Source organism: Micromys minutus (assembly GCF_963924665.1).
Source record: "Micromys minutus genome assembly, chromosome: 16".
NCBI classification, from domain to species: Eukaryota; Metazoa; Chordata; class Mammalia; order Rodentia; family Muridae; genus Micromys; species Micromys minutus.
The window spans coordinates 6644060-6669120 of NC_137985.1; the positions used below are offsets into that span (position 1 = coordinate 6644060).

At 37.6% G+C, this 25061-nt stretch overlaps 1 protein-coding gene across 2 annotated transcripts in view; it reads right to left on the bottom strand.

The window, feature by feature from the left end:
• The window catches only part of CNTN5 (contactin 5), a gene marked incomplete at its 5' end in the record, with an annotated part of 653203 nt that overhangs the window by 51436 nt on the left and 576706 nt on the right, over positions 1–25061 (bottom strand). For both annotated transcript variants that reach the window (XM_080930109.1, XM_080930108.1), the window contains 3 exons: positions 583–653; positions 14145–14294; positions 18808–18966. In XM_080930109.1, coding sequence (XP_080786235.1) covers positions 583–653; positions 14145–14294; positions 18808–18966 — 380 coding nt within the window. The remainder of the gene's footprint in view (positions 1–582; positions 654–14144; positions 14295–18807; positions 18967–25061) is intronic.

Consider the following 25061-nt stretch of genomic DNA (forward strand, 5'->3'; position numbering starts at 1 on the left):
ATTTCTCATGCTACACATGGCTTACATTTAAATTTACTTAAATGTTTCAACTGCAAATCACAGATGGAGGTAAATGTATTGACAAGCCAATGGAGTAACTGCATATTACAGGTGGAGGTAAATGTATTGACAAGCCAATGGAGTAACTGCATATCACAGATGGAGGTAAATGACAAGCCAATGGAGCGACGTACCAGCCACTGAGTAGCAGAGAGTACAATGCATTGTAGACAGCCAGAAATTACATGGTAATTTTTATTTTAGCTTAAATTTTAATTTAAAGAAAAACTATGTTCTGAGTAGAAGAAGATAGAAAGTCTATTAAGTGAAGTTCATAGATAAGGATCAACAGAGCATTTGTGGGGAAATAAGTATCCCAGCAGAAATACGGAAACAAGATATAAAGCCTTCTTTATGAAAAGAATGGGCCGATTTACCTGGGCCATATTCGTATGAGTAGTTCACCCTCAGAGTGCTTCTTCAGAAAAACATCTATTCAGATACCAGGGCATGTTCTCTGTGCATGGCCTTAGTTTCTAAGCAAACAACCCATTCTGATAATGGTAAAGACATCAATTTTACCTCCCAGGCAATGACCAGCTCGTGCCTTCTTCCACTTCTTCCACTCACATTGCTGGGTGCTGTCTTTGGAACTGTGGATAAAAATTCATGGATGCTGAAGAGATTGAATACATGTGGAATTTCTTTAACCTCAGCCCATTATCACCTGACTTCAATTTGGTAGAATTCGCAAATGAGTGAAATATTTTCTTTACGTTAGATTTATCATATTAATATTAATGCAAAATATATATGACCTTGCTTTCTAGGAGAGTTTGCTTATATATATACATACACATATGCATACGCATACGCATATGCATATACATATATATACATATTCAGTTGATATCATTAATTTCTATTAAAGATTTATTCAATATTTATAATATGAAATTTAAATAAATCATAACACCAGAGCTAACATTACTAATTATTGAGTTCATTTTACCTTTTAAACAATTCTTCTCTTTGCCACTGTCATTCCTTTTTATCATCCCCGAATCTGCAAAGGCTCTGGAAAAATCTCCAGGTCTATTGCAGCATTATCTCAGGGAGCTCCAGTCTAAGGAAAACACGCTCATAATCTACTCTGTGAGGATGTACTTAAGTGGATAAGCATTAAAAACAACTGTCAATATCAATCTTTCCGTCACTGCAAATACAGACTCACTCAGAGCAAGTTCTACAAATGAATAATGATTAAAAGAATAAATGTGTCAGAGGAATAAATTTCCCCTTCACTGCACAAAAGTACAAAATCTAGAGTCGAATGTGAGCATTTTCAACTGTAGGTCTGGTAAATGAAGAAAACTATTAAAATAAATCATTTCCAGGCTCTGAATCTGCATTGGCAATTTTACACTTCAGTCTTGCCTTTGTAACCCAGCATATATTTAAGATAATATTGATATACACATAAACAGTAAATCTACTACTATATATTGCTTGTTGGAATGAAAAGGTATTTATTATTGGTATATATTTTAGAAAACATTTTATATACTTTGGAAAACCTGAAGCCCAATATTGTATAGTACTAGAAAGGTAAAATAAAGAATTCTTGGACCAGAGAAGTAGGAAAGAAAAGCCTACAGAATATGTAATGATCTACAATAAAATCAATAACTTTTGTGTAACCAGATTCCTATGTAAATGCACTTGGGCTCTTCTGAGACATATTCTTCTTTTGTTCAAGCACTTGCAAGTGTTACCAGTAGTAGACTCCACAGAATTCAGCAGCTGTTCATGACTTTCTTTTACAGCCACATGCGTTCTGTAAGCTATTCCTCCAAGGACATCATTGCCAAGGGTTCCCTCAAAACTATCTGAAATTTGCTTTTACCTTGTATAAAAAATACATGAAACTCAATGAAGAAGAAGGAGGAGGAGGAGGAGGAGGAGGAGGAGGAGGAGGAGGAGGAGAAGAAGAAGAAGAAGAAGGAGAAGAAGAAGGAGGAGAAGAGAAATGACTCAGATAATAGTTAATATGTCCCAGTTAATACAAAAAGCAAGGAAATCACTTATTAACATGTGTTTAGAAGCTTGTGTTTGGAGTTTTTCTTTGAAGTTTGATGCATATGCATGGTCACTCTGATTACTATAATCCCACGCACTCTGCTTTATTGACTGCCCCTCCTAATCCTTCTTCTTACAATTCTTTTTTAAATATTATTTCTGCATCCTGAGATTCACTGAGTTTAGACAAGATCACTTTTGTGATCCGGGATTTAGAAGTATCAGTTGGAGAATGGGGTGCTCCTCAGTGAACACAGGGATCTTCGGGAATTATAACCATTGTTACTATAAAAAAACTAAGACATACTCATATACAGTGACACTTTTTCTAAGACAATTTGTGTGATGCTGACTGTGACTTTAAATTTGTTTGCTTTGTGGACAGCAGTATCTGTGAGGCTTGCAGTGAGGGTTAGGGTTAGTTTCATGTCTCCTTCATACAAGCTAGAGTTATCAGAGAAACAGACACTCAACTGAGAAAAATCCTCCACGTGATTGGCTTATAGGCAACTCTGTGAGATATTATCTTGAATACCGATTGATCCTGGGGAGGGGCAGCCCGCTGTGGGAATGCCAGTCCCGTCAGGATGTGCTGGCTTGTCTGAGAAAACAAGCAGAGAAAACCAAGGGAGGATTCTTGTGAGCAGCATTTCCCATGGCTTCCGTTTTAGTTTCTAACTTCCAATCATGATGAGCTGCAAGTATAACTTGAGATAAACTATTTCCTCTATAAGCTGATTTTGTTTATGGTGTTTTATCACAAGAGTAGAAAGGAAACCAAAAGAATTTCCAAGTGTCCTGTTCCTGGCTAATTTCAGAGTTCTGAGCATCACTGGCAGTGAATGCCTACTTAAAGCAATAACAAATTTTATACAGTTTGTTAATACCCAGGCATTGTGGTTTTTCTTTGGACATTTGCATAATTAGAAAGTGAATACACTATTACTCTTGTCATGCTGTACTTGCAGACAGCAGCCTAGCATGACTGTCCTCTGGGAGGCTTTATCAGCAGCTCACAGAGACAGAAGCTGATATTATAACCAACCATTGTACTGAGGTCAGAGACTGCCATGGAAGAGTTGGGAAGGATTGAAGAAGCTGAAGAGGATGGTAAACCCGTAAGAAAACAAACAGTATAAAACAATACAGACCCCTGGGAGCTCCCAGATACGAATCCACCAACCAAAAAGCATTCCATGCTCCCCAGCACATACGCAGCAGAGGACTGCCTTGTCTGACTTCAGTGGGAATGCCCTAGGGAAGGGGAATGCTGAGTCGGGTGAGGTGGGGTTGGGTGGGTGAGTGAGGGAGGGGCATAGGCGAAGAGGTGGGTCAGAGAGCACCCTCTCAGAGGCAAAGGAGTAGGTTGGGGTAAAGAACTCTGGGAGGAGGATCAGGAAGTAAGGCAACATTTGGATAATAAATAAAATAATTTAGGAAGAGAAAGTGAATACAAACACATTAAGAGCACACTTTACATTTATCCCCAACTATATGTAACCTATTAACCACACAACTAAATAACACTGTTTTAACATTTTTAGAATAAGTTCTTTGTCTGCATCATCAATCTAAGTTTATATCTGGAACTTAGATTTTTGAGTTCTCTTCTTTGAAGAAAAAGTCACTAAGAACTCATATTTCATTGCAAAGTCTCAACATGGGAAGATCCCTCTCTGCCCTTACAACCATGGGCTGCCCAGGGCCTCTTGGCAGGAGGTGTCCAATGAGTTATTAGCTCTAAGGTGAGCCTCTCTCAAAACCCACTGAAATCTAAGCTCAGAACTGAATACAGAGACCTATAATTGAAAATCTGAAAGAATCACTGTGGAGCCCATTTATGATTTAGTTTTTAGAAAACATATTTAAGTGCTCCATACGTTTTAACTTTCTACACAAAATGTGTTTAAAAAGCAACATTGTTCAGCATCCACATGACAAACTCCCAAATATCTGTAAATTCAGGAGATCAATTGTTGCTCTCTTTGAGTCTCTCCAAGCATTTGGAACAAAAGTGGAGCACAGACATGCATGTAAAATAAAATAAACACAGAGGACAATAGTTCTACCCCAAGTCCCAGCTGCCTGACTCCTAGTTCTATACCCAAATGATGTTCTGCTATACCATAAGGACACTTGCTTAACTGTATTCATAACGGCTTTATCTGTAACAGCCAGAAACTGGAAACAAACTAAATATCTTTCAGCTGAAAAATGGATAAAGAAAATATGATACACTCATACAATTTAATAATACTCAGCTATTAAAAACAAAAGCCATGGAATTTTCAGGTAAATGGATGGAACTTGAGATTTATCATCCTGTGTGAGGTCACTCACACAGATAGGTGTATGTGCACTTATAAGTGGGTGTTAACCATAAAGTGCAGGATAATCATGCTACAGTCCACAGACCCAAAGAAACTGGGTAATAAGGACGTTTGAAGGGATGATGCAGGAATTTCACATGGAAGGGGAAACTAAATTGTCGCTGGAGGAGGATGGAGAGAAGGAATGGGCAGGAGAGGAGGGAAGAGAGGAATTGGTATGGCTGTTGGGTGTGGGGGAGTAGGAGAAAGTTGGGATTAAAAATGGAAATGGGGGTACATCTCCGGTGACTAGCTGGAGGCTTGGGAGACGGGCAAATAAAGGGAGTAGATGGGGTTGACTCAGACTGATATTTCTATCAGAGGCAGATATAAAGACTGAAGTGGCCAGGACTTCCAGAGGAGGGGGCATTTAAACCACACACAGAACCTTTAACCCAAAATTGGTCTTGCCTACAAGATGTACAGAGATAAAGATGGAGCAGAGACTGAGAGAACCAACCAAGGACTGCCTCAACTCAAAACTGACTAACCTGGGACCGTAGGGGTTCACAGAATCTGAGCCACCAACGAGGAAGCACGCAGGGACCGGACCTGGACTCTCCACATGTGTAGCAGAAGTGCAGCTGGATCTTTATGTAGGTGCCCTGAGGAGCTGGAGGCCCTTTCCTGTGTCTGCACTGTCTGCTTGTGCCTCAGTGGGAGAGGGTGGGCCTGGTCCTACTGGGACTGGATGCCTCAGTGTGAGGTGTAGGAAAGGGGGCTCTTCTCTGAGGGCAGTGGGAGAGGAATTTTAAGGACTGGGATAATGCAAAAGTGTGGATTTTGAAAAGCCCATTAGATACAATAGACAGAACTGGCAGGTCTTAAAGGCTGCAGCCCAGGCTGGTGCTTTGCTGTTGGATTCTAAGGCGGTACTCCCTAATTCTGCTAGCTTACATCTCTTAATACACACATCTATGGCTTGTATGGCCATGCATTTCCTTGTTCAAGTTGGTGACACTGAGTCGTTGTCTCTGCCATTCTACTGTAGAGTTGGCTGATTTTAATTATATCCTTTTGTTTATAATACGTTATGACATAAAACATTTGACTTAATCTCCTAGAGCTTTTCTGGAATGAAGGTTCTATACTTCCTGTTAGAAACTTAAAATCCATGAAAATAAAATCTCATGAATCCTTTCAGAGAAATACGTATTTTTAAAAGCAAACATATTTTCAGTATAATTAGTGAGAACCTGCTTTAGGATTAAAGTTTTCTCCCTCAGTCAGCTACTGATAAATGTCACAAACGTGTTAACTCAGGGGATCAAATTTATACTCATTCTAAGATGGCAAACTCTCATTACGTTTATTTCTGAACAATGACTCTTCAAGGACCGATGATCGAGTCGAGACTTTACAAGTTACAAGTATTCAGCTGTTTTAGGTTTTATCTGGCATGTTGAAATGTGAGCTATTCACTTACATGTGAAGCATCCTTGTAAGTGTGTGGAATGACAAAAGTAGAAGGTGTAGCCACAGTACACACAGGTTAGATCTTTGCAAGGCTCTTGGTAAACAGCACAGTAACGTAGCATGGCATACATTACTCCCACTGCTTAAGTCAAAACGAGACAAAAGAAAATGCACAATCACTTAACAACAAGTTTTCTTCTTGAAAGTCTTCAATTTCTCCTACAATAAGTATTTTACGTGGCCCACTAAATAATACTTGTTTTCTAGGGACCATGGGAAGTCTTTGGAATTTAGGCGCTGAGTGGCAGTCCCAGTAGCTGACATGCTGAGGGAAGGGAGCAACTACACAAAAGGTGAGTCTGGAGGGACACTTCAAAACATTTTCCTAATAGGATTGAAAAATACTCCACACAAATAATTTCGTTAATCAGTATCAAACAGCTTAGGTTTGCAGAAAGATTAAAAATTAGAGTCACCCAAACCAAAAGTTCCAAAACTAACACCAAACACCAGTTGTGTTCCCTAAAAAGTTAGAAGATGCTTTTGTTCTTCTCAGCGGGGAACATGGGCTTACAAGGAGACAAAGTGACAGCATCCTGGGACATGACAGAGATCTGCACTGAGTCCCAGAGTTTCTGCCCCTTTCCATGGGTCTTTTGAACACAAGAATATCTGCTTATCTGGTTAGGTTTTTTTTTTTCTCTCTCTCTTTTAGATTTTCAAGACAGGGTCTCTCCATGTAGCCCTGGCTGTCATGGAACTCATTCTGTTGTCCAGGTTGGCTTTGAACTCACAGAGACCCACCTGCCTCTGCTTCCCAATGCTGGGATTAAAGACATGCATCACCACTGCCTAGCTGGTTAGGTTTTTAAAAAGCAGTTTTTCATGCAATCCTGGATGGCCTTAACTTGCTGTGGAGCTGAGGTTGGTATCGAATTCCTGATTCTTCTGCACCCATCTTAGTGAGGTGGAATTAAAGAGGGTACGCACCACACCCAGGAACGGTATCTACTTGCTGAGCTTATCCTCATAAATATCTATTACAGTGCCTGATTATAATTAATACTTATAGTATGATATCTAGTACTGAAGCCTATGGTAATATGGAAAGTTGTGTAAGATCAAACCTGTTGTCTTGAAATTTCATACCTTCTGTGGGCATTTGGCTTTCAGTCTTGACATAGCAAACATTTATTTGGATATCCATGCAATATATATATATATATATATATATATATATATATATATATATATATATATCCCTTTGATCTCAAGAGAAATTGCCAGCATATTTCAGAAAGTGTAGCATTTTCTGAGTTTTTAAGTTTCTTACTAACAGTTGTCATCACATCACACAGCAGGTAGGGGGCTCAGTACATAGCATCTGCCTCAACTCCTATAGATTTGATTTGTATGGGTAATCGAGGAAGGAAGAGAATGAAATGGGTAGTTGAATCAAAATTCCTGGTTATGTGGTATAAAACAGATGAACTGAAGAGATGGTGAGAAGAGGAGGCCTGGAGAAATGGCTCCATGATCATCAATACTTTTTGCTCCTGCAAAGGACATCTGTTCAGCTCTCAATATCTGTGTCTGGTGGCTCACACCTGCCTGTGACTCCAGCTCCAGAGGGCTCCATAGCCTCTTCTGGCCTCCACGGTGGAACTTCACTCACAGGTATACACCCACACCCAGGCACTAATATACACATGCGATTTAACATTACAAGATACTCCTTTACTCGTGAAATCAAAGAAGAAAAGGGTTCAGAGAGGAGAGTAGTTTTCGAAGGGCTCCATTTGGAAGCAAGAGCATCAGCCCTGCCATTTACTTAGTAGACAACCTTGTCGGTATAGTTAACATTCCTTAGCCATGTTTTCAGATCTGTGGAATGAGAGGAAGCACTACATTAGGACTCTACAGCTTGCATGGGACACTTAACCATATGAAGAAGTTCAAGTGCTTAGCACAAAGCCTGAAGTTGATGTATGAAAGTACTCAGACTGTTAACAAATAGTTTCCCTGTAAAAAGGCATTTGCTAGAGTCAGCAGATTGGTTTGCAAGCTGCCTCTGAAGAGGCAGCTTCTCAATAGTATTTTGGAGAGATTTGCCTGGACTAACGGGGTTTTATGATGGAAAACTCCTCTCTGCCCTATGAAGCATGCTGTTATTTTCTTTGTTCTAATTATTGAGATTTGGTTTTAAGGGTCTGTTGCTTGCTATAATTTCTGTCTTATTTTAATCTTCCTGGGGACCATTTCTTTTACATAATATAATTAAATTACTCATTGGTTTGGAGAAAGTTATAATGTTCACTTATATTTTCTTTTAGATTTTACCAACTATTTCAGCAGAATACTTTATATTTTCTTTAAAACAGAGGAAGAAAATTAAAGTCTTAAAACACCCTCCCAGTCTGGGCCCTTCCTTTGTACACAGCCATATCTGACCACTCTGTATTTAATAATTGTGTCCAGTAAGTAATTCAGTACAAATCATATCTGGCATGGTTTTCAAACTTCCACTAAATACCATTTGCTGTTAATACACAGACTCTCAGAGAAAATTGATCTAGGATTACCTTATATGGTGTCACTATTTCCATACATTTTATCTATTTTTTATTACAGAAGCAGAATATATATCCATCACAACAGGATTTTATTCTGTCTCCTCTATTAACTTTTGAAATTAAATTTTCTTAGTAGCTGCTGTGGACAAGGTCTCTGAAGACGTAAATGTAAAAACAGTTTTCTTTTTAGGAGCTAGAAGATAAAGTACAGCTAAGGAGATCCGAATTAAAAATGAACTGAGTCTTTCTGTCACTTTCAGTGAGCCACGCAACCTCAGATGCCGAGGTGTGAGTGGGCCGAGGAAACGAGGCTTGTGAGGAAGAGGAGCGCCAGTCTTACCGTCCTATCTTCTTCCTTCTCCAGCCTGTCTAAGCAGCTTCGCTCAGGCCCCGCTGCCTAGGCCATTTTCCATCGAAGAAAACAGTAGAGGAACGGGACAACCCTGCTAAACAGCTCAGCTTCTTCCTCCCCCTGGGGACATGACTTTGACCTTAGGTTCTGTACAAGGGCACCTCACTTCACGTGGTTGCCTGAGCAGAGGTTAATGCCATTCAGATCATTTTCCATTTCTAGGGCTTAGCAAGCACTACAGAAGGAAGGTTGACTAGGCTCAGAAGAATTAGACCCACTAGCAATTCCCATATCACCAAAGAGCCCAAACCCTTGTAGAAAAAGAAGCATGCAGACAAAACACATCTTAGCAGCATCTAACACCATGTGAGATGACATCATCTATGCAGACATTTTCTCTTTCTTCTCACTGTCTAGAAAGTGCCAGTCAGAGTAGCAGTCTCAGTGTGAGAAAGAGATAAGAAAGAAGAGGGCACAAGCAGATCACCGCTTTCCGTGGTCAATCCTGAGCTAGGAGGGAAGGGCAGAAATGGGATGCACGAGAAATTAAAGTATCTATTTAAAGTGAATAGTTTACATATTTGAAAATGAGACTTCTCTAGAACCCAACAGTGACAGCAAAATAATTGGAACTGAGGAAATAGATCAGAATTGTGTGTGTGTGTGTGTGTGTGTGTGTGTTTCATTAAAAGATCTTGACAATTTCATCCATGTGTATAAGGTAGAATGTCAGGCTCTTCTGGCCAAGGACAGATTCATGGTTAAACTCCATGAGACAGAAGACAAAGGTGAAAGTCTGTAATGTGAGTAAGATTTGTTGGGACTACCAGGAGTGGGAATGAGATAGGTGGTTTGTGGGAAGCAAGCTAACAGAGAGAATTAAGGAGCAGTGCTGAGAGACAAAGGAAGCTGTTGTGCTTTGAGTTCTATAAGTCGTCTGGTCTGCTCTGTACACAGGCACATGAAGATAATACAACACAGGCAGTATGTACCTGGGAAAGGCTTTCTGCTACACATGCATTTGATACTCCTAGATGCCAGAGCATTGACCTCTTAAATGTAGACATAATGTATTTTTCTTGTGTGGCCAGAAACATTTGTAGCACATTTTCCATTTCATAGTAAAAAAAATAAGGGTGGACAGAATTCAATGTGTTAGGCAGCTACAGAACTATTTCTGGAATAAGCAATTTGATGCATAGTTTTTATTCAATACTTGGCTTTTCTCTGCTTCTTTAGGCTTCCTTTGCTACAAAAAACAGTGAAAAAATGTCACTCTGTGGAATAATTATGTACTTAGTACTAGGTAAGAGGAAGAATGTAATGGTTGTATGTGAGGGTCATAAGCAGGCCTTCAGGGATGTTGATCCGACATACATTTAGCTGAACTCATATCCTCAATATAAAAAAAGAATTTTGCATGCCATCATTGCTTAATTTTCCATTTTGAAACCCAGTAAGAGATGATGAAAACAGCATCGATATTAATATCCATATGTTCTCCTATATAATGCTATGATCAAATAGGCTGTCCCAGTCAGCTAATTAACAACTTGACAGAGTTTTCAGTAACCCGACAGAGGAGACTCAACTGAAACATTGCCTAGATAAGATTAGTGTATGGGCACCTCTGTGTGCTATTGATTTGATTATCCATTGTTGTTCCAGTTCATCAGGGATGGTACAATCCAGTGACTCTGGTCCTCGAATATCTAAGGAAGTCAGCCAAGCATCAGACTGTGATGAGCTGAAGAACAGGCTGGCAAGCAATATTTCTCCATGGTTTCTGCTTCAAGTCTCGACTTCCCTAGTGACAGATTGTGGCCTGGGAGGGGAAGCCAAAGAAACCCTTCTGGCCCTGCCAAGTTTCATTTTGTCATGGTTTTTGCCACAGCAACAGAAGACTAGAGCACAGTAGTTTTCTCACGTGATAAATAAAGATAAGAATAATTTAGGCAACCTGGCCTGTGTTGAGCATGTTAGTAAATGACACAGCAGAACATTAATTAAAATTTAAACTCACACAACAAACATGTCATTATGTAGAAAGACATGTTACGTGGTTAGCTACTCCACCCCCTCCCCCCATTCCCTCTTTGAAGGTTTCTAATATGTAACTTGCAGAACAACGAGGTTTAGGAAAAAAAACAGCAACTACTATTGTATTCATTGTGTTTTTCTGCTTCAACCATCTCATATTTTAAAGATACATTTCTTAATCCATCTCTCTTGTGACATCTTTAAAATAACAAAACATTCACACTGTTGTGTTCTAAATTTACAAGTTAGTTGCGAGAGCAGCACATTTCATTAATTAAACATGTTGTCTATTTATATCTTTCTCTCTCTGTATAATCTAATTAAAACTTGTAAGAAAATTGAAATTGCTCCATAAATATAAATGCACACCAAAGTAAAAATAGACATTTACTATACTAGTTTGACCTCCTTATGCCAAGAAATTGGATTAAATCAGTTTATACATTTTTTGGTAGAAAGCTTTATATTGGTATATATTCATTTACAAAGTACTGGGTCTTATGTGGACCCCTTTATACAAGCACATAGCATACTTTGACAATGTTCTCTGTGGCCAGCATAACCTATACAATTGGTTATATTATTTTCAAAGACTATTAAAAGTGTTTTGATGACCAGAAATATCTTTTCCTTCCTTCCTTCCTTCCTTCCTTCTTTCTTTCATTCGTTCTTTCATTCTTTCTTTTTGTATGGAAAGAACACTTTCAACAGATGTTTCACTCAAGTTATTTTTGAAATATAGATTTTTTTATGAACAGATATTTACAGAAACACAATCACTCATAATCTCAACATCCTAATGTTCAAACCTGTTTGTCCTCCCCTATAGCTGTCCATTTTCAAAGTTTAGTTGGTCCATTAGAACAGTTTCATCTTGAAATATAAAACAGGTACTTGAAAGAGATAGAACCTGCCACTGGAGACTGCTGGCTCAGGATATTGGTGTCTCTTTTAATCTGTGCTGCCTGAGAAAACAGTGGCAAAACTCAACACTTGCTTCTATGCCATTAGGAGCTCAAGCTGAGCTTGACTTTCAAGTACAAGCAGAATAAAGTGGGGGAAGCTCACTTTCTCCACTTCCCTGTAAGAGGCAAGCTCTTCATGTACTTTTAAGGACATTACTTTCTTCTATAAGACTTTAATGGAACAAAGTATGTCATCTATGCAGTTATGGTAAAATGTTCATGACTGAGGTAAATCTAAAGCTCCATGAGGTCACTGAAATGCATCACTTGAACATGATTTTAATTCAAACTCATTAAAATGCAATGGTGATTTTCTAACAAATTTTTGATAGCTCAAATAGACTTATATTTAAGAAGTTTAGAAGGGTTACTCATCCCAAATGGATTTTTTATGATTAAAATGTGTATTTACAGATAGCTTCCAAATTACAATAACCTTTGTCTTGAGTAAGCACGATTAGCAGTGTGAAAAGTAAGGCAGCGTTCTTAGGAAATGCATGCCCATATCACTGTCCGCTATCTTTTTGGTTCCTCAAAGTGAGCACATAAAAAAAGAATGACTAAGCTCTTATGGTTTAGTTAATGAACACCTGGACACAATGAAAACATGGCCGATTTTATGGATGTATGAAAATCTAATCAAGCAATTAATATCCACTTTGAAGTTTACACAATGTAAAGCAGAAAAGAGAAAACATCAAAAGAGATAACTTACAAAACAGAAAAGCTGAGTTTTCTGGGGGTGACTTTTTGTCATATTTAAACTATTTTCTAAGTTTCTTTCTTTCCAAGGAAATAATCCTGAGCATCTACTTTATAGTTATGTCTTTGTTTCTTTCTTCTGTCCTCCCTCCCTTCTTCACTTTTCTCTCTCCTTCCTTCCTTCCTTCCTTCCTTCCTTCCTTCCTTCTTTCCTTTCTTTCTTTTAAATATACCTCCTAAAATACTATATACCCAGGTGTGGCGGGGCTTCCCTATAATTCTTCCACTAGGAAGGCTGAGGCAGGAGACATGGATTTTAGAGCAGGATGTATTGTTTACCAGGTTCTAGGCCAACCCAGAAGAATCCCAAGTTAGCAAAAACATAAAACACAAATATAATATGTATATAGCATATATATAGATATATGTGAACATAAATACAGCAATAAGAAAGAAATACATTGAATGATAGCATCTGACATGATTTTACATTTCAAATCCAGAACTGTGGAGAAAATGGACGTCTTGATGTTCAGTGTTCTTTTTGTCGAGACTCATGAATAATGACTGAGGATAAAATATTAAATTTTATTTATTTTCTCTCACATCTGAAACGTTTCCTGCCCCTGTTTTCTGTCATGGTCACACTGACCATGTCAGATATTTGATGTTCACTTTTTAAAAAGTGTGCTTTAGTATTTTCTTAATATTTGATTAACTTATATATTTTGTTATACATCTTTTTGATTATATGATATGAATATACAACATGACAAGACCAGATGAGGAAGAGATGTATCTCTTTAAACACATAGTATTTCTGAAATTGTCTACTTCTTTATGAAGTTAGTATAGGATTTTACAGAAGATAGGGTAGATCGTAGAAACAGGTGCTTGGCAAGAACACAGTAAGAACAGGACTTCAAGAATATATTTGGCTACATAAGAAATTCAAGTCCAGTTTGGGTTCTATGAGACTCTGTTCCACTCCCCAGAGCCATAAGAACAGAACATTTCGTCCTTTTAGTGATGGTTCCTTCTGTATGTTAGCAAGGTATCCTGATTAGGTTTATCATAAACACTGTTAGTTTCCTTTATATGGTAATTATGGTGACATTTTAATTAGGCATATTTATTCCAGAAGACTAGGAAGTGCCCTTTATAAGCTAGGAAGCAGATGGATGGCTCATGTGCCAGACTTCCTGAAGGCACCAGATCAAGCAAGGGCTTTGTCTGTCTTTTCAAAGCGTAATTTTTATGGGTTAGGTGGTAAGGACAGCAGAAAGGAACCTAAGAACATGTCCTATAATCAAAGGCAAGAACAATCATTGAGAAACAAGATGATGAGTTCATAATACTCTGAATTTTATGGATTCTCTTAAAAGAATAGATTAATTTCCTTTGCTTCCTGAGAACTAAAACACAGGTTAAGGATAGGAAACAACTGGAGATTTTGTGAACATTGTTTATGGAAGATGTGGCAAAAAGGGCCAAAAAGAAGGAAAACAAAATAGTTACTTTGAAGGATGCAATTTTAGGATACTCGAAAAATGCATCAGGCAAGCCATGACTCAATTGTAATGAATTCAACTCGTGTCCAGCGTGCTAAGAGGTTTATGGGGCAGGAGGTTCATGCCATGGCTCTTACCTGCCTCATTTGTGCGGATCATTCGAGAAGGAATGCTTGGATCTCCTGTCCCAATTGGATTAGTTGCCACCACTCGGAATTCGTATTCTACCCAGGGGTTTAGGTCAACAGCCATCGCTGACTCCATGTCTCCTGTGATGACGTCTGGGACTACAGAGAAGAAGCACATTCCACACGGTGAAGAGGCTGGAGAAAACTGTATGTTGGTTAGTGATGTCACTGTTAATTGTCCCAACTTCCTCACTGTATGAGATTGTGGCTCCTCCTTTCTTGTATGTGATGATGTGCCTCAAGTATCACAACTAAGATAAAGTGAACTTTCAGAAAGTGAGCAGCATATATGCTTAAGTTATTAGCAGGTCATTACAATTTGTCTTATTTGGCTATTAAAGAACTTAGTATTATCTACACTAAAACTCATTTTCTCATCTTCAGCCCTACAAAAGAGGATAATTCACAGTAGAAACAGTTTCTTCCAGTTTCTAGGGAGACTTCAAAAGACTTTTTCAGTTCTTACAAATATATTTTGTGTCCCGTCTACAACAACGATTTAGGAACAGATCTTAATTATTAATGATAGCAATGAACAGGAGTGAGCTGGGATCTCTGCTTGGCGTAGTTTTTGTACTATGCTTTGATTCAATCAGAAACTTCAGGAGTTGTCTGTACTGTTGTGTCCCATTCTCCCCTGACTGCTCATCAGACCATACGAGCTGCCCCACCATTGAAACTGTAATTTTCCAGGTTGGCACTGACCTTCATATCATCAAAACCAATGCTAGATTTCCGTCCTAACCGGGTGAGTACCACACTCACTTACCCTATTTCTCTCTTGGTATACTTTCCATTTTCCTGGAAATAACTGTGCCTGACTTCATTTATACACCATGGATTACTTCGGCCACTTTTCCCTAGTTCATCTTCGTCATGTGCTTTTGCAACTAGAGTATTCCATTGCTGAACTTCTCTGGTTTTTACTTATTTTCTTAGAATTGGTATATTCTCTAATGTGTGTGTGTGTGTGTGTGTGTGTGTGTGTGTGTGTGTGTGTTGTACGAGGGGGTGCATATGATTGTACTTGTACATATACCATATACTAATAGCAGCCAGAACAAGATATCAGCTGCACTTCTCTACCACTCAGTGCCTTGGTGCTTTGAGATGAGGTACCTCAATGAACTAGAATCTCACTACTTAGTGAGGTCTAGGATTTGAGCTCTCAGGATCCACCTGTCTCCATCTGTCATTTCTGTAATTACAAGCATGTGCCACCTGGTCCCATGTGGGTGTGGAGCATTTAAACTCAGGTCCCCAAGCTTATACAGCAAGTGTCATTATGCCATCTAACTACCTTCATGTTTCTGTAGTTTAATCATAACTCATATCAATTCATAACATAGTTAATTAACTAAACATATTGTTATTCATAAGGGATATACTTTCAAAAACATTAGTTGAAACAGTTTAAAAACAAGAAAAAAAATAAATTGCAAACAAGTTTGTCTTCATCAAGTCAAGAATTTTGGTTTTCACTGTTGAGGAGATTAAAAATAATGGATTTTTTCCAAGTAGAACATTTAATAGCTTTATTGGCATCTTTTCATAAAGATATTTTTCCTAGAGCCATGGCTATAGATTGGTTTCAAGGCAAATATGTGAATCACAGGGAAAATAATAGCAGTGTTTTAAAGGCAGCCAAGAAGAACATGCTGAATAAGAGGAGAATCCCACTCGAATGGGCTTTCTAGTAAAGTCGTCACATGCAATGACTTAATAAAATACTTGAAAATCTAGTGAAATTGCAGAATTTAACCAACCAATTGACTCATGGAAAACACATCCATAGACAGAAAATAGAAACCAATGATAAATGTTTCAGAGACGTCCTGAAGTTATACAAAGAAAGATCAATGATGTCTATGGTGAGTAATAGGTGATTTGATAATCTTAAATACACACACACATACCAAAAAAAAAAAAAAAAAAAAAAAAAAAAAACCCAACAGGTCGCCTAAGAGTTTTCAGCAGTGTGAAGAACTCTGAATTTTTAAACAGTTTATTTACTTAATTGTTTTCACTTCTCAAAGACTCTTTCACAATTTCTTCCAAATATACAGATTATTCTTATTTAACTTCAGATCTCCTTTGCAAAGAATTTATAAGCCAATTCTACAATCTGAATTTATTCATCTATCCTAAAATGTGCTTATTTAGAAGGCCCATGCTCAAATTTTGTTTTTATTAACAAAAAGAATTCACTTTCATTTTGGAGTGTAAAAGAATGTTAATATGTTTTACAAAGAGCTTATAAGTTACATTGATTTATCAAAAAATTTAAAATGTATACTCATCCTTTTTTTCTAATATCTATGTCAGGATTAGGAGTTACTTATTTGAATTATTTTAGATTATGAGAATAAGTTCATAAAACAAGAAATTGCCCATAGAGGATCTGTACAGTTAAGGACCTTTCTTCCCCACCATAGGCACTACAATTATGGCTGCATTAGGCACAGGGCTAGAGCCAGAAAGCATTAACAACAGCTTCTTCAAATCACCAAGGATTTGAGGACTCCTCTGTGCTCCTGTCCTGGGGATGGCTTGCCTTCACCACTATTTCAACATATTTTGAGTTTTGGACTAAGAAATCAGATGAAGAATCGATCTGTGAGATACTTCACTCTATGAACTGTAGAAAAAAATGAAAACTGATAGAGCTATAATTTTGAAAAATGTATTTTCTTACAAATAAAGCATAATCTTAGATTTTAAAAAAGAAATACTTTCTGAAGATATCAGAGCTATAACTTAAATGTGTCTCCAGTATTAAAATTATTTTAGAAAAATGAAGATGCATCTTTCCAGTAGAGGATTTTCAACAACACAAAATAACCTTTCTTCCTAATCTTCCTCACCTCCCTGTCGAAACAGGTGCACCAAGAAAACAAAAATAACAAATGATGATGGGAATCAGAGAGTAAGGTAACTAAGAAACATGAATTCATGGCACTGCTTGGTTAGAAAACCACTGAGTGACTCAGGAAACATACATATGCTCCTAAGAATATCTTCCAGAAGTTGAGCAATGTGTGTGACACATGGTGACAGGACGGTGGAACATGTGAAAAGACAGTAGACACACCATTGATTCTGTGTCATAACATCAAGGCAAAGTCTTTAAGGAGTCACAGTAACACGAAGATAGAAAGCAGGTGAAGAGTGGATGAGAATTCTTGAATCAGTCTCTTTATGAGATGTGAATTCCTATTCTCCTCATGTCTCCCAATCCAGGCCATTTCTCTCCTTCTTGGGGGCTACAATCATCCTAGTGTTATAGTGGATCCCAGAATGTGGATAGTGCTTTAAACATTTGTGGGAAGTATAAGTAAACACACAGCACACTATAATAATAATCATTGTGATGTCTAAGTTCATGCAGCAACCTAGTACTAAGTAATATGTTCTGTAGGTTCTGTGGGAAATTATATTTTCTCTCAACATAACTGTAATTTGAGTGCAGCCAAATGTGCCAAAGTTTCATTTACCTAGACACCCTAGACCATGCCATAGCCACATCATTGCATTTAATTTTATTCTTAATAAAGTCATACATCATCTTGATGATTCTCACATTACTTATTTGAACGTGTTTGAGACAGGGTTTTGATATATAGCCCATTTGGCTTATTAGGTAGCCTAGGCTGGATTAAAACACAAGGAAGCTCTCTTGCCTCTGCTTTTCAAGGGATGAGATTGTAGGGATCTACCATCATGTCTAGCTTGACATTTTTATATTTCACTTCTAAATAGATGAATTGTTTCTAAAATACAACAGGAGCACTCATCCCCACTCTGTGTGGACAATTGCATCTGAAAACTTTCCTTCTGGCCTTACAGTTTATTTGAACATAATGCTAAATATGTATTTAAGAGTCATTAGGAAGTGTGACTTTCAATATTATTGACAATATTATTGGGGAAAGTTAGTTTTATAATATTCAAAGAAAATTACTAGTGATGAAAATAATTAAAATAATAAAACTAAAGCAGAAAATGCATTAGAAGCACAAATTAAAATGATGCATTATTTTACAACACACAGTTCATGTTAGATTTTCATTTTATAAATAAAACTGACATGGAGTTTCTGAGATGTAGGAAGTTCTATATCCTAATCCATCTTCATGTATTTTTGTTTATATAACAAAATGTAAAAATTCCCTAGAGCTGCATCCTGAAAATGACTGTATATCAAACTGATGAATTCCCAGGGAGCCCTGGAGCTTACTAAAGAGGGTTGCTCAGTGTCCTATCTTTGCTTTGATAACTGTTCTTGAGTCATATACAGTGTTGTAATTGAGGGAAGCTAGGGAGTGGCTCCACAGGGATTTTGTGCATAATGTAATTTTTGCCACTTACTTGTGAATCTGAAAGTTAGTTCAACATACAGAGACACAATGTAGCCTCTTTTTTGCAAGCTGTAAACAGAAGAGAGGAAGGGAGCTTGCTTTTAAAAGGCACGGGGAAATAATTCACAATGAAGATCAATGTTATAAAGAATAAAAGCTTTCTACAGTTGATAAATGACTTTAAGTAAGGTTTAAGGTAAATGCTCCCACTGCTCCACGATACTGTTTTGGTGTCTGTCTGTCTGACCTCTTACCTGTCTTCACTGTTTGCCAGCCCAGGGAGAAGGGACTGCGAGCCTGAAGGTTGTAGGAGAAGATGGGGCTGTGGTTGTCAGTTGCTGGACTCCATGAGAGGGTGGCTGTGTTTTCTGTGATCTCCTCCACTATGACCACTCCAGGTGGGCCTGGGGGACCTACAGGCAAGTGCAGATAAAGCTAAGTGCAGAGTCATAAGCAGCCACAAGACATGATCTTTCTAGTGTAAATCTCATCAGATGATGTGATTGTTTTAACAAAATATATACTTAGTGTTGAAAATTGACAGCAGAAGTTTATGGGATACATGTTATTTTCTAGAATTTCTAGAGGAACTTAATTATGTATTATATTTTTTTCTGACACTTTGTGCCTGGAAGCAACTTTCAATTAGCATTACATTTTATAGAAAAAGGAAAAATAATCAGAAGTAGACACAAATATATGAATGTCAATATGAACTGTGGTTGTTAAAATAAATCACTAGCCACAGGCAGGCAATGCTTCAGGAGCAGACACAATACCATTTATAACCATCAGGATGATCAGAGGGACCCCACTGGAGGAGTTAGTGGAAGGACTGAAACAGCGAAAGGGTCTTATCTGGCATCAGTGGAAGAGGAAGCCCTTGGTCTAGTGAAGGCTTGATGCCCCACTGTAGGTGAAGGTCAGGGCAGTGAGGTGGGAGTGGGTGGGTGGGGAGGTGAGCACCAGCATGGAAGCAGGGGAGGGGGAATGAGATAAAGGGGAAACCAGGAAAGGGGATAACGATTGAAATGTAAATAAATCAAATATCCAATTCAAAAATTAAAAAAGCTCTAGGTGGATGGAGATAATGTTCTGGCTCAGAAACCTTACAACGTGAAAGTCATGTAATGAGTTATTCTGAACAAATCATATTAGGCCATGAAGATGCAGAGACTTTTGAGATAGTGGTACTATGGGGAAAGTAAGGATATTTACTGAATGAGAAGTATTCATAGTCCTCTGTGGGAATTTAAAGGACACTATGATCATGTTTCTTTGCGGAGGGTAATGTAGTAGAGTGGTAATGACATACACTTCAGATATATATATATATATATATATATATATATATATATATATATATATATATATATATATATATACTATCTTTAAGGGATAGTATGGAACAGAGACAGCTGGTAGACGAAGGCAGATAACAATCTATGTAGATTTTGTTTTCAAAAATATCCAGAATATGATTTCAGGAAAAAATTCCCTTTAGTTAATTATACCTAAAATCAGTTTTAAGTGCATTAGAATGTATACTTATTTATTTTTTGACTAGAGGAAATAACAGTTTTCTTGTTGTTAAACTCATTTTTTAATAATGCAGACTATGCAAGTTGTAGAATTGTTGCCATATTATATGAAGAATATATACCTAGACTTATTTTAAGTTACTAATCTATGAATTGGTATTTTTGTGGCAAATTACTTTCTCAATTCCATGATCAAGATGTTGACGAACTAAAGAAAGGAACAGTGAGCTCAAGCACTTTAAAGCCATGGCACGCAAATGGCGTTTTGAAGAGACAGGATGAGCATCTTTCCACTGAGACTGAAAATGAGAGACTATTCTAGCATGCAGGTGAGAGAGCTGGGGTTGTGAACAGAGGAGCAGTGCAAAGCTTTGAGAAATGGCAGTTCCGTCTCTCAGTGGAGGGATGGAAGAAACAATGAAATAATGAAACACAGAATGGCTTTGAAATAACAAGGAAAGAAGCCCAGAGCTCGTTTTGGAAGGCGATCATTGTTTTCTTCACTGAACCCTCGAAAAGGAAGGCTGTGTATATGTGAAAGTGAGCTTTGGGACATGAGGGCATCTGGAAAGGCTTTGAGTCAATCCACAGTGAGAGGAAGCAAGAGAGACTAGAGATAATCATAGCTTTCCAGATTTAGCTGGATTGTATCACCATGAAGGCAAACTGAGAAAATAGGCTCATTTCAAGAACCGCCAGAACCAGGTCTAGGAAGGAAGGCAGAAGCAAGGGTTGAAGTTTGGATAAGCTTCACTGCTCGTCACCAAAGATGCAGAAAATGTGAATTACTGTGGGATTCAGGAGAAGTTGGGAAGGTTTAGAACAACACAGAGGCATTGGAAAACTGGACTACTACAGAAAGGAGCCAGAAAGTAGGTGTTCTGTTGTGAAGGGCGACTGGCAGAATTTGTGACGTTTTGTATGTATGGAAGTGAAATACTTTTGAGTGGGAAATTGGTGTGGCCATAAAGTGAAGAATAAGTGTGGATAACCCCAGAGCTGTGGATGACTATGTTAATGCCTGTGTTGAAGTCATTAATGTGGCATCGTGAGGAAAAGGGAAACTGTCTGTAAGAACAATATAATTATGCCGAAGTTATGATTGCTATCTTATTACCACAATGATACCAACAGATACCATACTCTATTTACCTTATAATAGAGTATGGTGACATGCTATATGTTTCCTAGACGTTAATTATTACTGTACTATTATTGGTTTACTATTTTAGAGAGGTGATCATGAGCTTCAAAGAGACTATTCAGTTGATAATTATTCAGGCTGTATATGTGGTTTTGTGCTAAATACTAGAACTGTGAACATCTATTCTAATGAAAGGAAATTATTTACCACAGTCATTATACTAATGGATAGTCAATGTGACCTATAAGCACGGTCTGATAACAAAATCTGATTTTGGAAATTAGCAAGGGATACGCAGACCTTCCTTTACCTATTAATGTGGAAAAGAGTTTCCAATGAAGGGAAGAAAGAAAAAGTCTGTGTTAAAAGTGCAGGTGAAGTATGAAGCATACAGTAGAGACAGGTGGACAATGGACAGCAAGCAATAGACAGTTTAGGCGTCAGTGACTGGCATCACTCCCTTCTCTCTAGCAATGCAATTCACTCATTCACTGAACACTGAAGTGCACTCCTTTCCATTTTTAAAGCTGAGCTGGCCTATGACTATCGGACTCTATTCATAACAGTAAAAATGTCGAACACTGTTTGACTCATAAGGTGAGGTCATTAGGAGCTTTTGATATTCCTCTGTCCTTCTGAAATAATTGTTAGGGTTTAGGCTAGTAGGTAATTTTGAAGTCAAGTTATACTAAAGTTTTGAGTGGAAAATTGGAGTGTAGGCATAAAGTGAGAAACTGCCAAGCTTAAAGAGGAAGAAGCATTCAACCTGTTCCCAGCTCTCCCATGCTGTGCTGCCCAGACACCAAAAGAAACATTAAAGGCCTCCTGCTTCTGTAGGCATACCTGTGAGAAAATACTAGGATAGATTGCCTGAGATTGTCAGCTGCTCAAGACCTGAGATATGTGGTGCATGGATCTTTAAAGCGACTCATTTTGAAGACAACCGTGGCTAACTGGAACATGCCTCAAAATTATTTATTGTGTGGGTTTGCTTAAAGAGAACTCTGAAGAAGGGCTCCTGAGAGACTTTTAAAGCAGTTTAGAAGTTTTGATTATCTATTTATATAAGAAGTCATGGTCAAATCTATTTCTTTATCTCATCTATAGTTTGCTATTATTCTGTTAAATTTCTGCTTCTACTTATGTAACTTTGCAATGGACATTTATCAATAAATGCTTACATGCAAACTTATGGTTATATGGAGACATGAGTATCTGTAAAAGCAAGTGTTTTATCCTTTGAGTACTAAAGTTCCAGAAAGATGATTAGCATATTTTAAGATTATAGTTAATAATCATTCAGTATTTTCTAATACTTCAACTGGAATCTTACTTTATTCTTCTTAATACATCTTCAAGAGCTTTCCTCTATTTGCATATAATTACCAGAATAATTTTTGTAGTAAAATAAGCAGTACCAAAGATTTATGCCTCCATTATACTGTCTTGGCTGATCATTCATGTATAATTGTAAATAATTTTACAACCGCTTGTTCAGTAGTCATGTAATATTTAAATTATAAATCCTTGTGACACAATGGTAAGCAGCCATTAAGTTAATATCAGCATCTACTTAACAACACCGTCTTCATGGAGTTGAAAAATATACAGTGCAAAATTGTATATAGTAATTTGTCAAATATGCAAGGAAAAATGCCAGAAAGAAATGCACTAACTTATTACTTAGAGATGAGAAAACCTCACATTTAAACTTTATGCAAATTTCTTTTTAAAAATGTATTTGTTCTTTTATGGGTATGAATATTCACTTACATGTATGTATGTGAATCTCTTAAGGGTCAGATAAGGCATTGGACACATTGAAACTGGAGTTACAGATCATTGTTATTCACAGTGTGGGTGCTGATAACTGACCCTGATCCTCTGGGAGAGCAGTCAGTGCCCCTCAGCACCAAGCCTGTCTCTTGTCTCTTCTCAGACTTATTTATTTTCACTCTTCAGTACAAGAGTGTTACTTCTAAAATGACTTTCCATTTACTCTTTAGAGCAGTGGTTCTTAGCCTGTGGGTCATGATCCCTTTAGAGAGTCAAAAGTCCCTTTACAGGGGTCATCTAAGACTATTTGGAAGCATATTTACACTGCAGTTCCCAACAGTAACAAAATTACAGTTATGATGTAACAAAAAATAATTTTATGGTTATGGTCACAACACAAGGGACTGTTTTGAAGAGTTACAGCATTAAGAAGGTTGAGAGTCACTGTTGTAGAGGAAGCCACATATGTGCTATCCCTAAGGATAATCTACTTAACAAGGAAACATATACTGAGTGCTACTGAATTTGGTGGGGAAGACAGGATTAGTTTTCAGCATGCAGAGTGTTCAAAAGCAGTGGCAAAGGCAAGCTTTTCACACAAAGACATACCAGGCAGTGTCCACCACTTTGAAGAGTGCATTTTGTCTGCATGTACACCTACAAGCCAGAAGAGGGCATCGGATCCCATTACATATGGTTGTGAGCCACCGTGTAGTGGCTGGGAATTGAACTCAGGACCTCTGGAAGAGCAGCCACTGTTGTTAACCACTAAGCAATCTCTCCAAATACAGAGACTAAACCACCAACCAAAGAGTATACATGGAAGGAGACATGACTTCAGATACATACGTAGCAGAGGCTAGCCTTATCTGACATCAGTGGGAGGAGAGGGAGGCTTGATGCCCCAGGGTAGGGGAATGCTAGAGGGCAGAAGCAGGAGTGCAAGTTGATGAGTGGGTGGAGGAGCACCCTTATAGAGGCAAAGGGGATGGGAGAGAATGCATGGGGATGAGATAGTGAGTTTGTGGAGGGTTGACTGGGAGGAGCTATCATTTGAAATATAAATGAGTAAAGTAATTTACAAAAGACTGCATTCTGTACCTCATGTAACAGTTGCTCCATTAGTCGTGGCCGTTTCCCTAAAATTTGCACTCTTACAAATAGCCAAATTGGTACTTGACATGTATTAGGCCCTTGGAAATATTTGTGAAATAAAAGATGAAGTTAAGAAAGATGGGGGAGGGATAAAAAGATGGGAGGCTATGGGAGGCTTTATTCTGAATTTGCAGTGCTGTATAACAAAGGGAAAGAATGTTTAGAACATGACCGTCGCATTGCACAGGGAGCATATGGAATGATTTTCTTCTTAAAAGAATATTTGCATTAATGGTTTCTTAGTCAAGTTTAGAATGGCAATAAAAATGACAAAACAGCTACCAAATGGAGAAGAAAAAAGGGGGGTTTCATAGTAAGATTTGTTAGGAACTTTGAACATTGTAGCTTATGGGAAAATAATTTTTCGTTTTAAATATGAAATCCATATAAATATGAAATTCATATAAACATGAAAGATTTCTCATGAGTAGATCATTGTAATGCAACTCTAAAAAAATCTTGTGGTATGATTTTCTTTTTAAGAAAAATTAACCATAATGTTCAGCTATAACAAGGTAGAAACAATTTACTGTTGTTATATTAATATTGAATTATCAATACTTTATTCATAAAGAAAATATTTTAGACAATATATGCTGACTGCTGGCTCAATTAGCTTTCTCTTTATATTTAGAGTGAGTGAATTCATTAGCATATTAATGTATCAACTGTCTTTGTTTTTAAAGTTTGCTCCTAATGGCCCTGCTATTTTTCTTTCTTTCTTTCTTTCTTTCTTTCTTTCTTTCTTTCTTTCTTTCTTTCTTTCTTTCTTTCTTCCTTTCTTCCTTTCTTCTTTTTAATCAAATTAGGTAGTAATTTTTTTTTCCTGAAAGGCTTTTGCAGCTAATCTACAGTGAATCATCTTTGAAAATAGATTATTGAAAGACAAAAG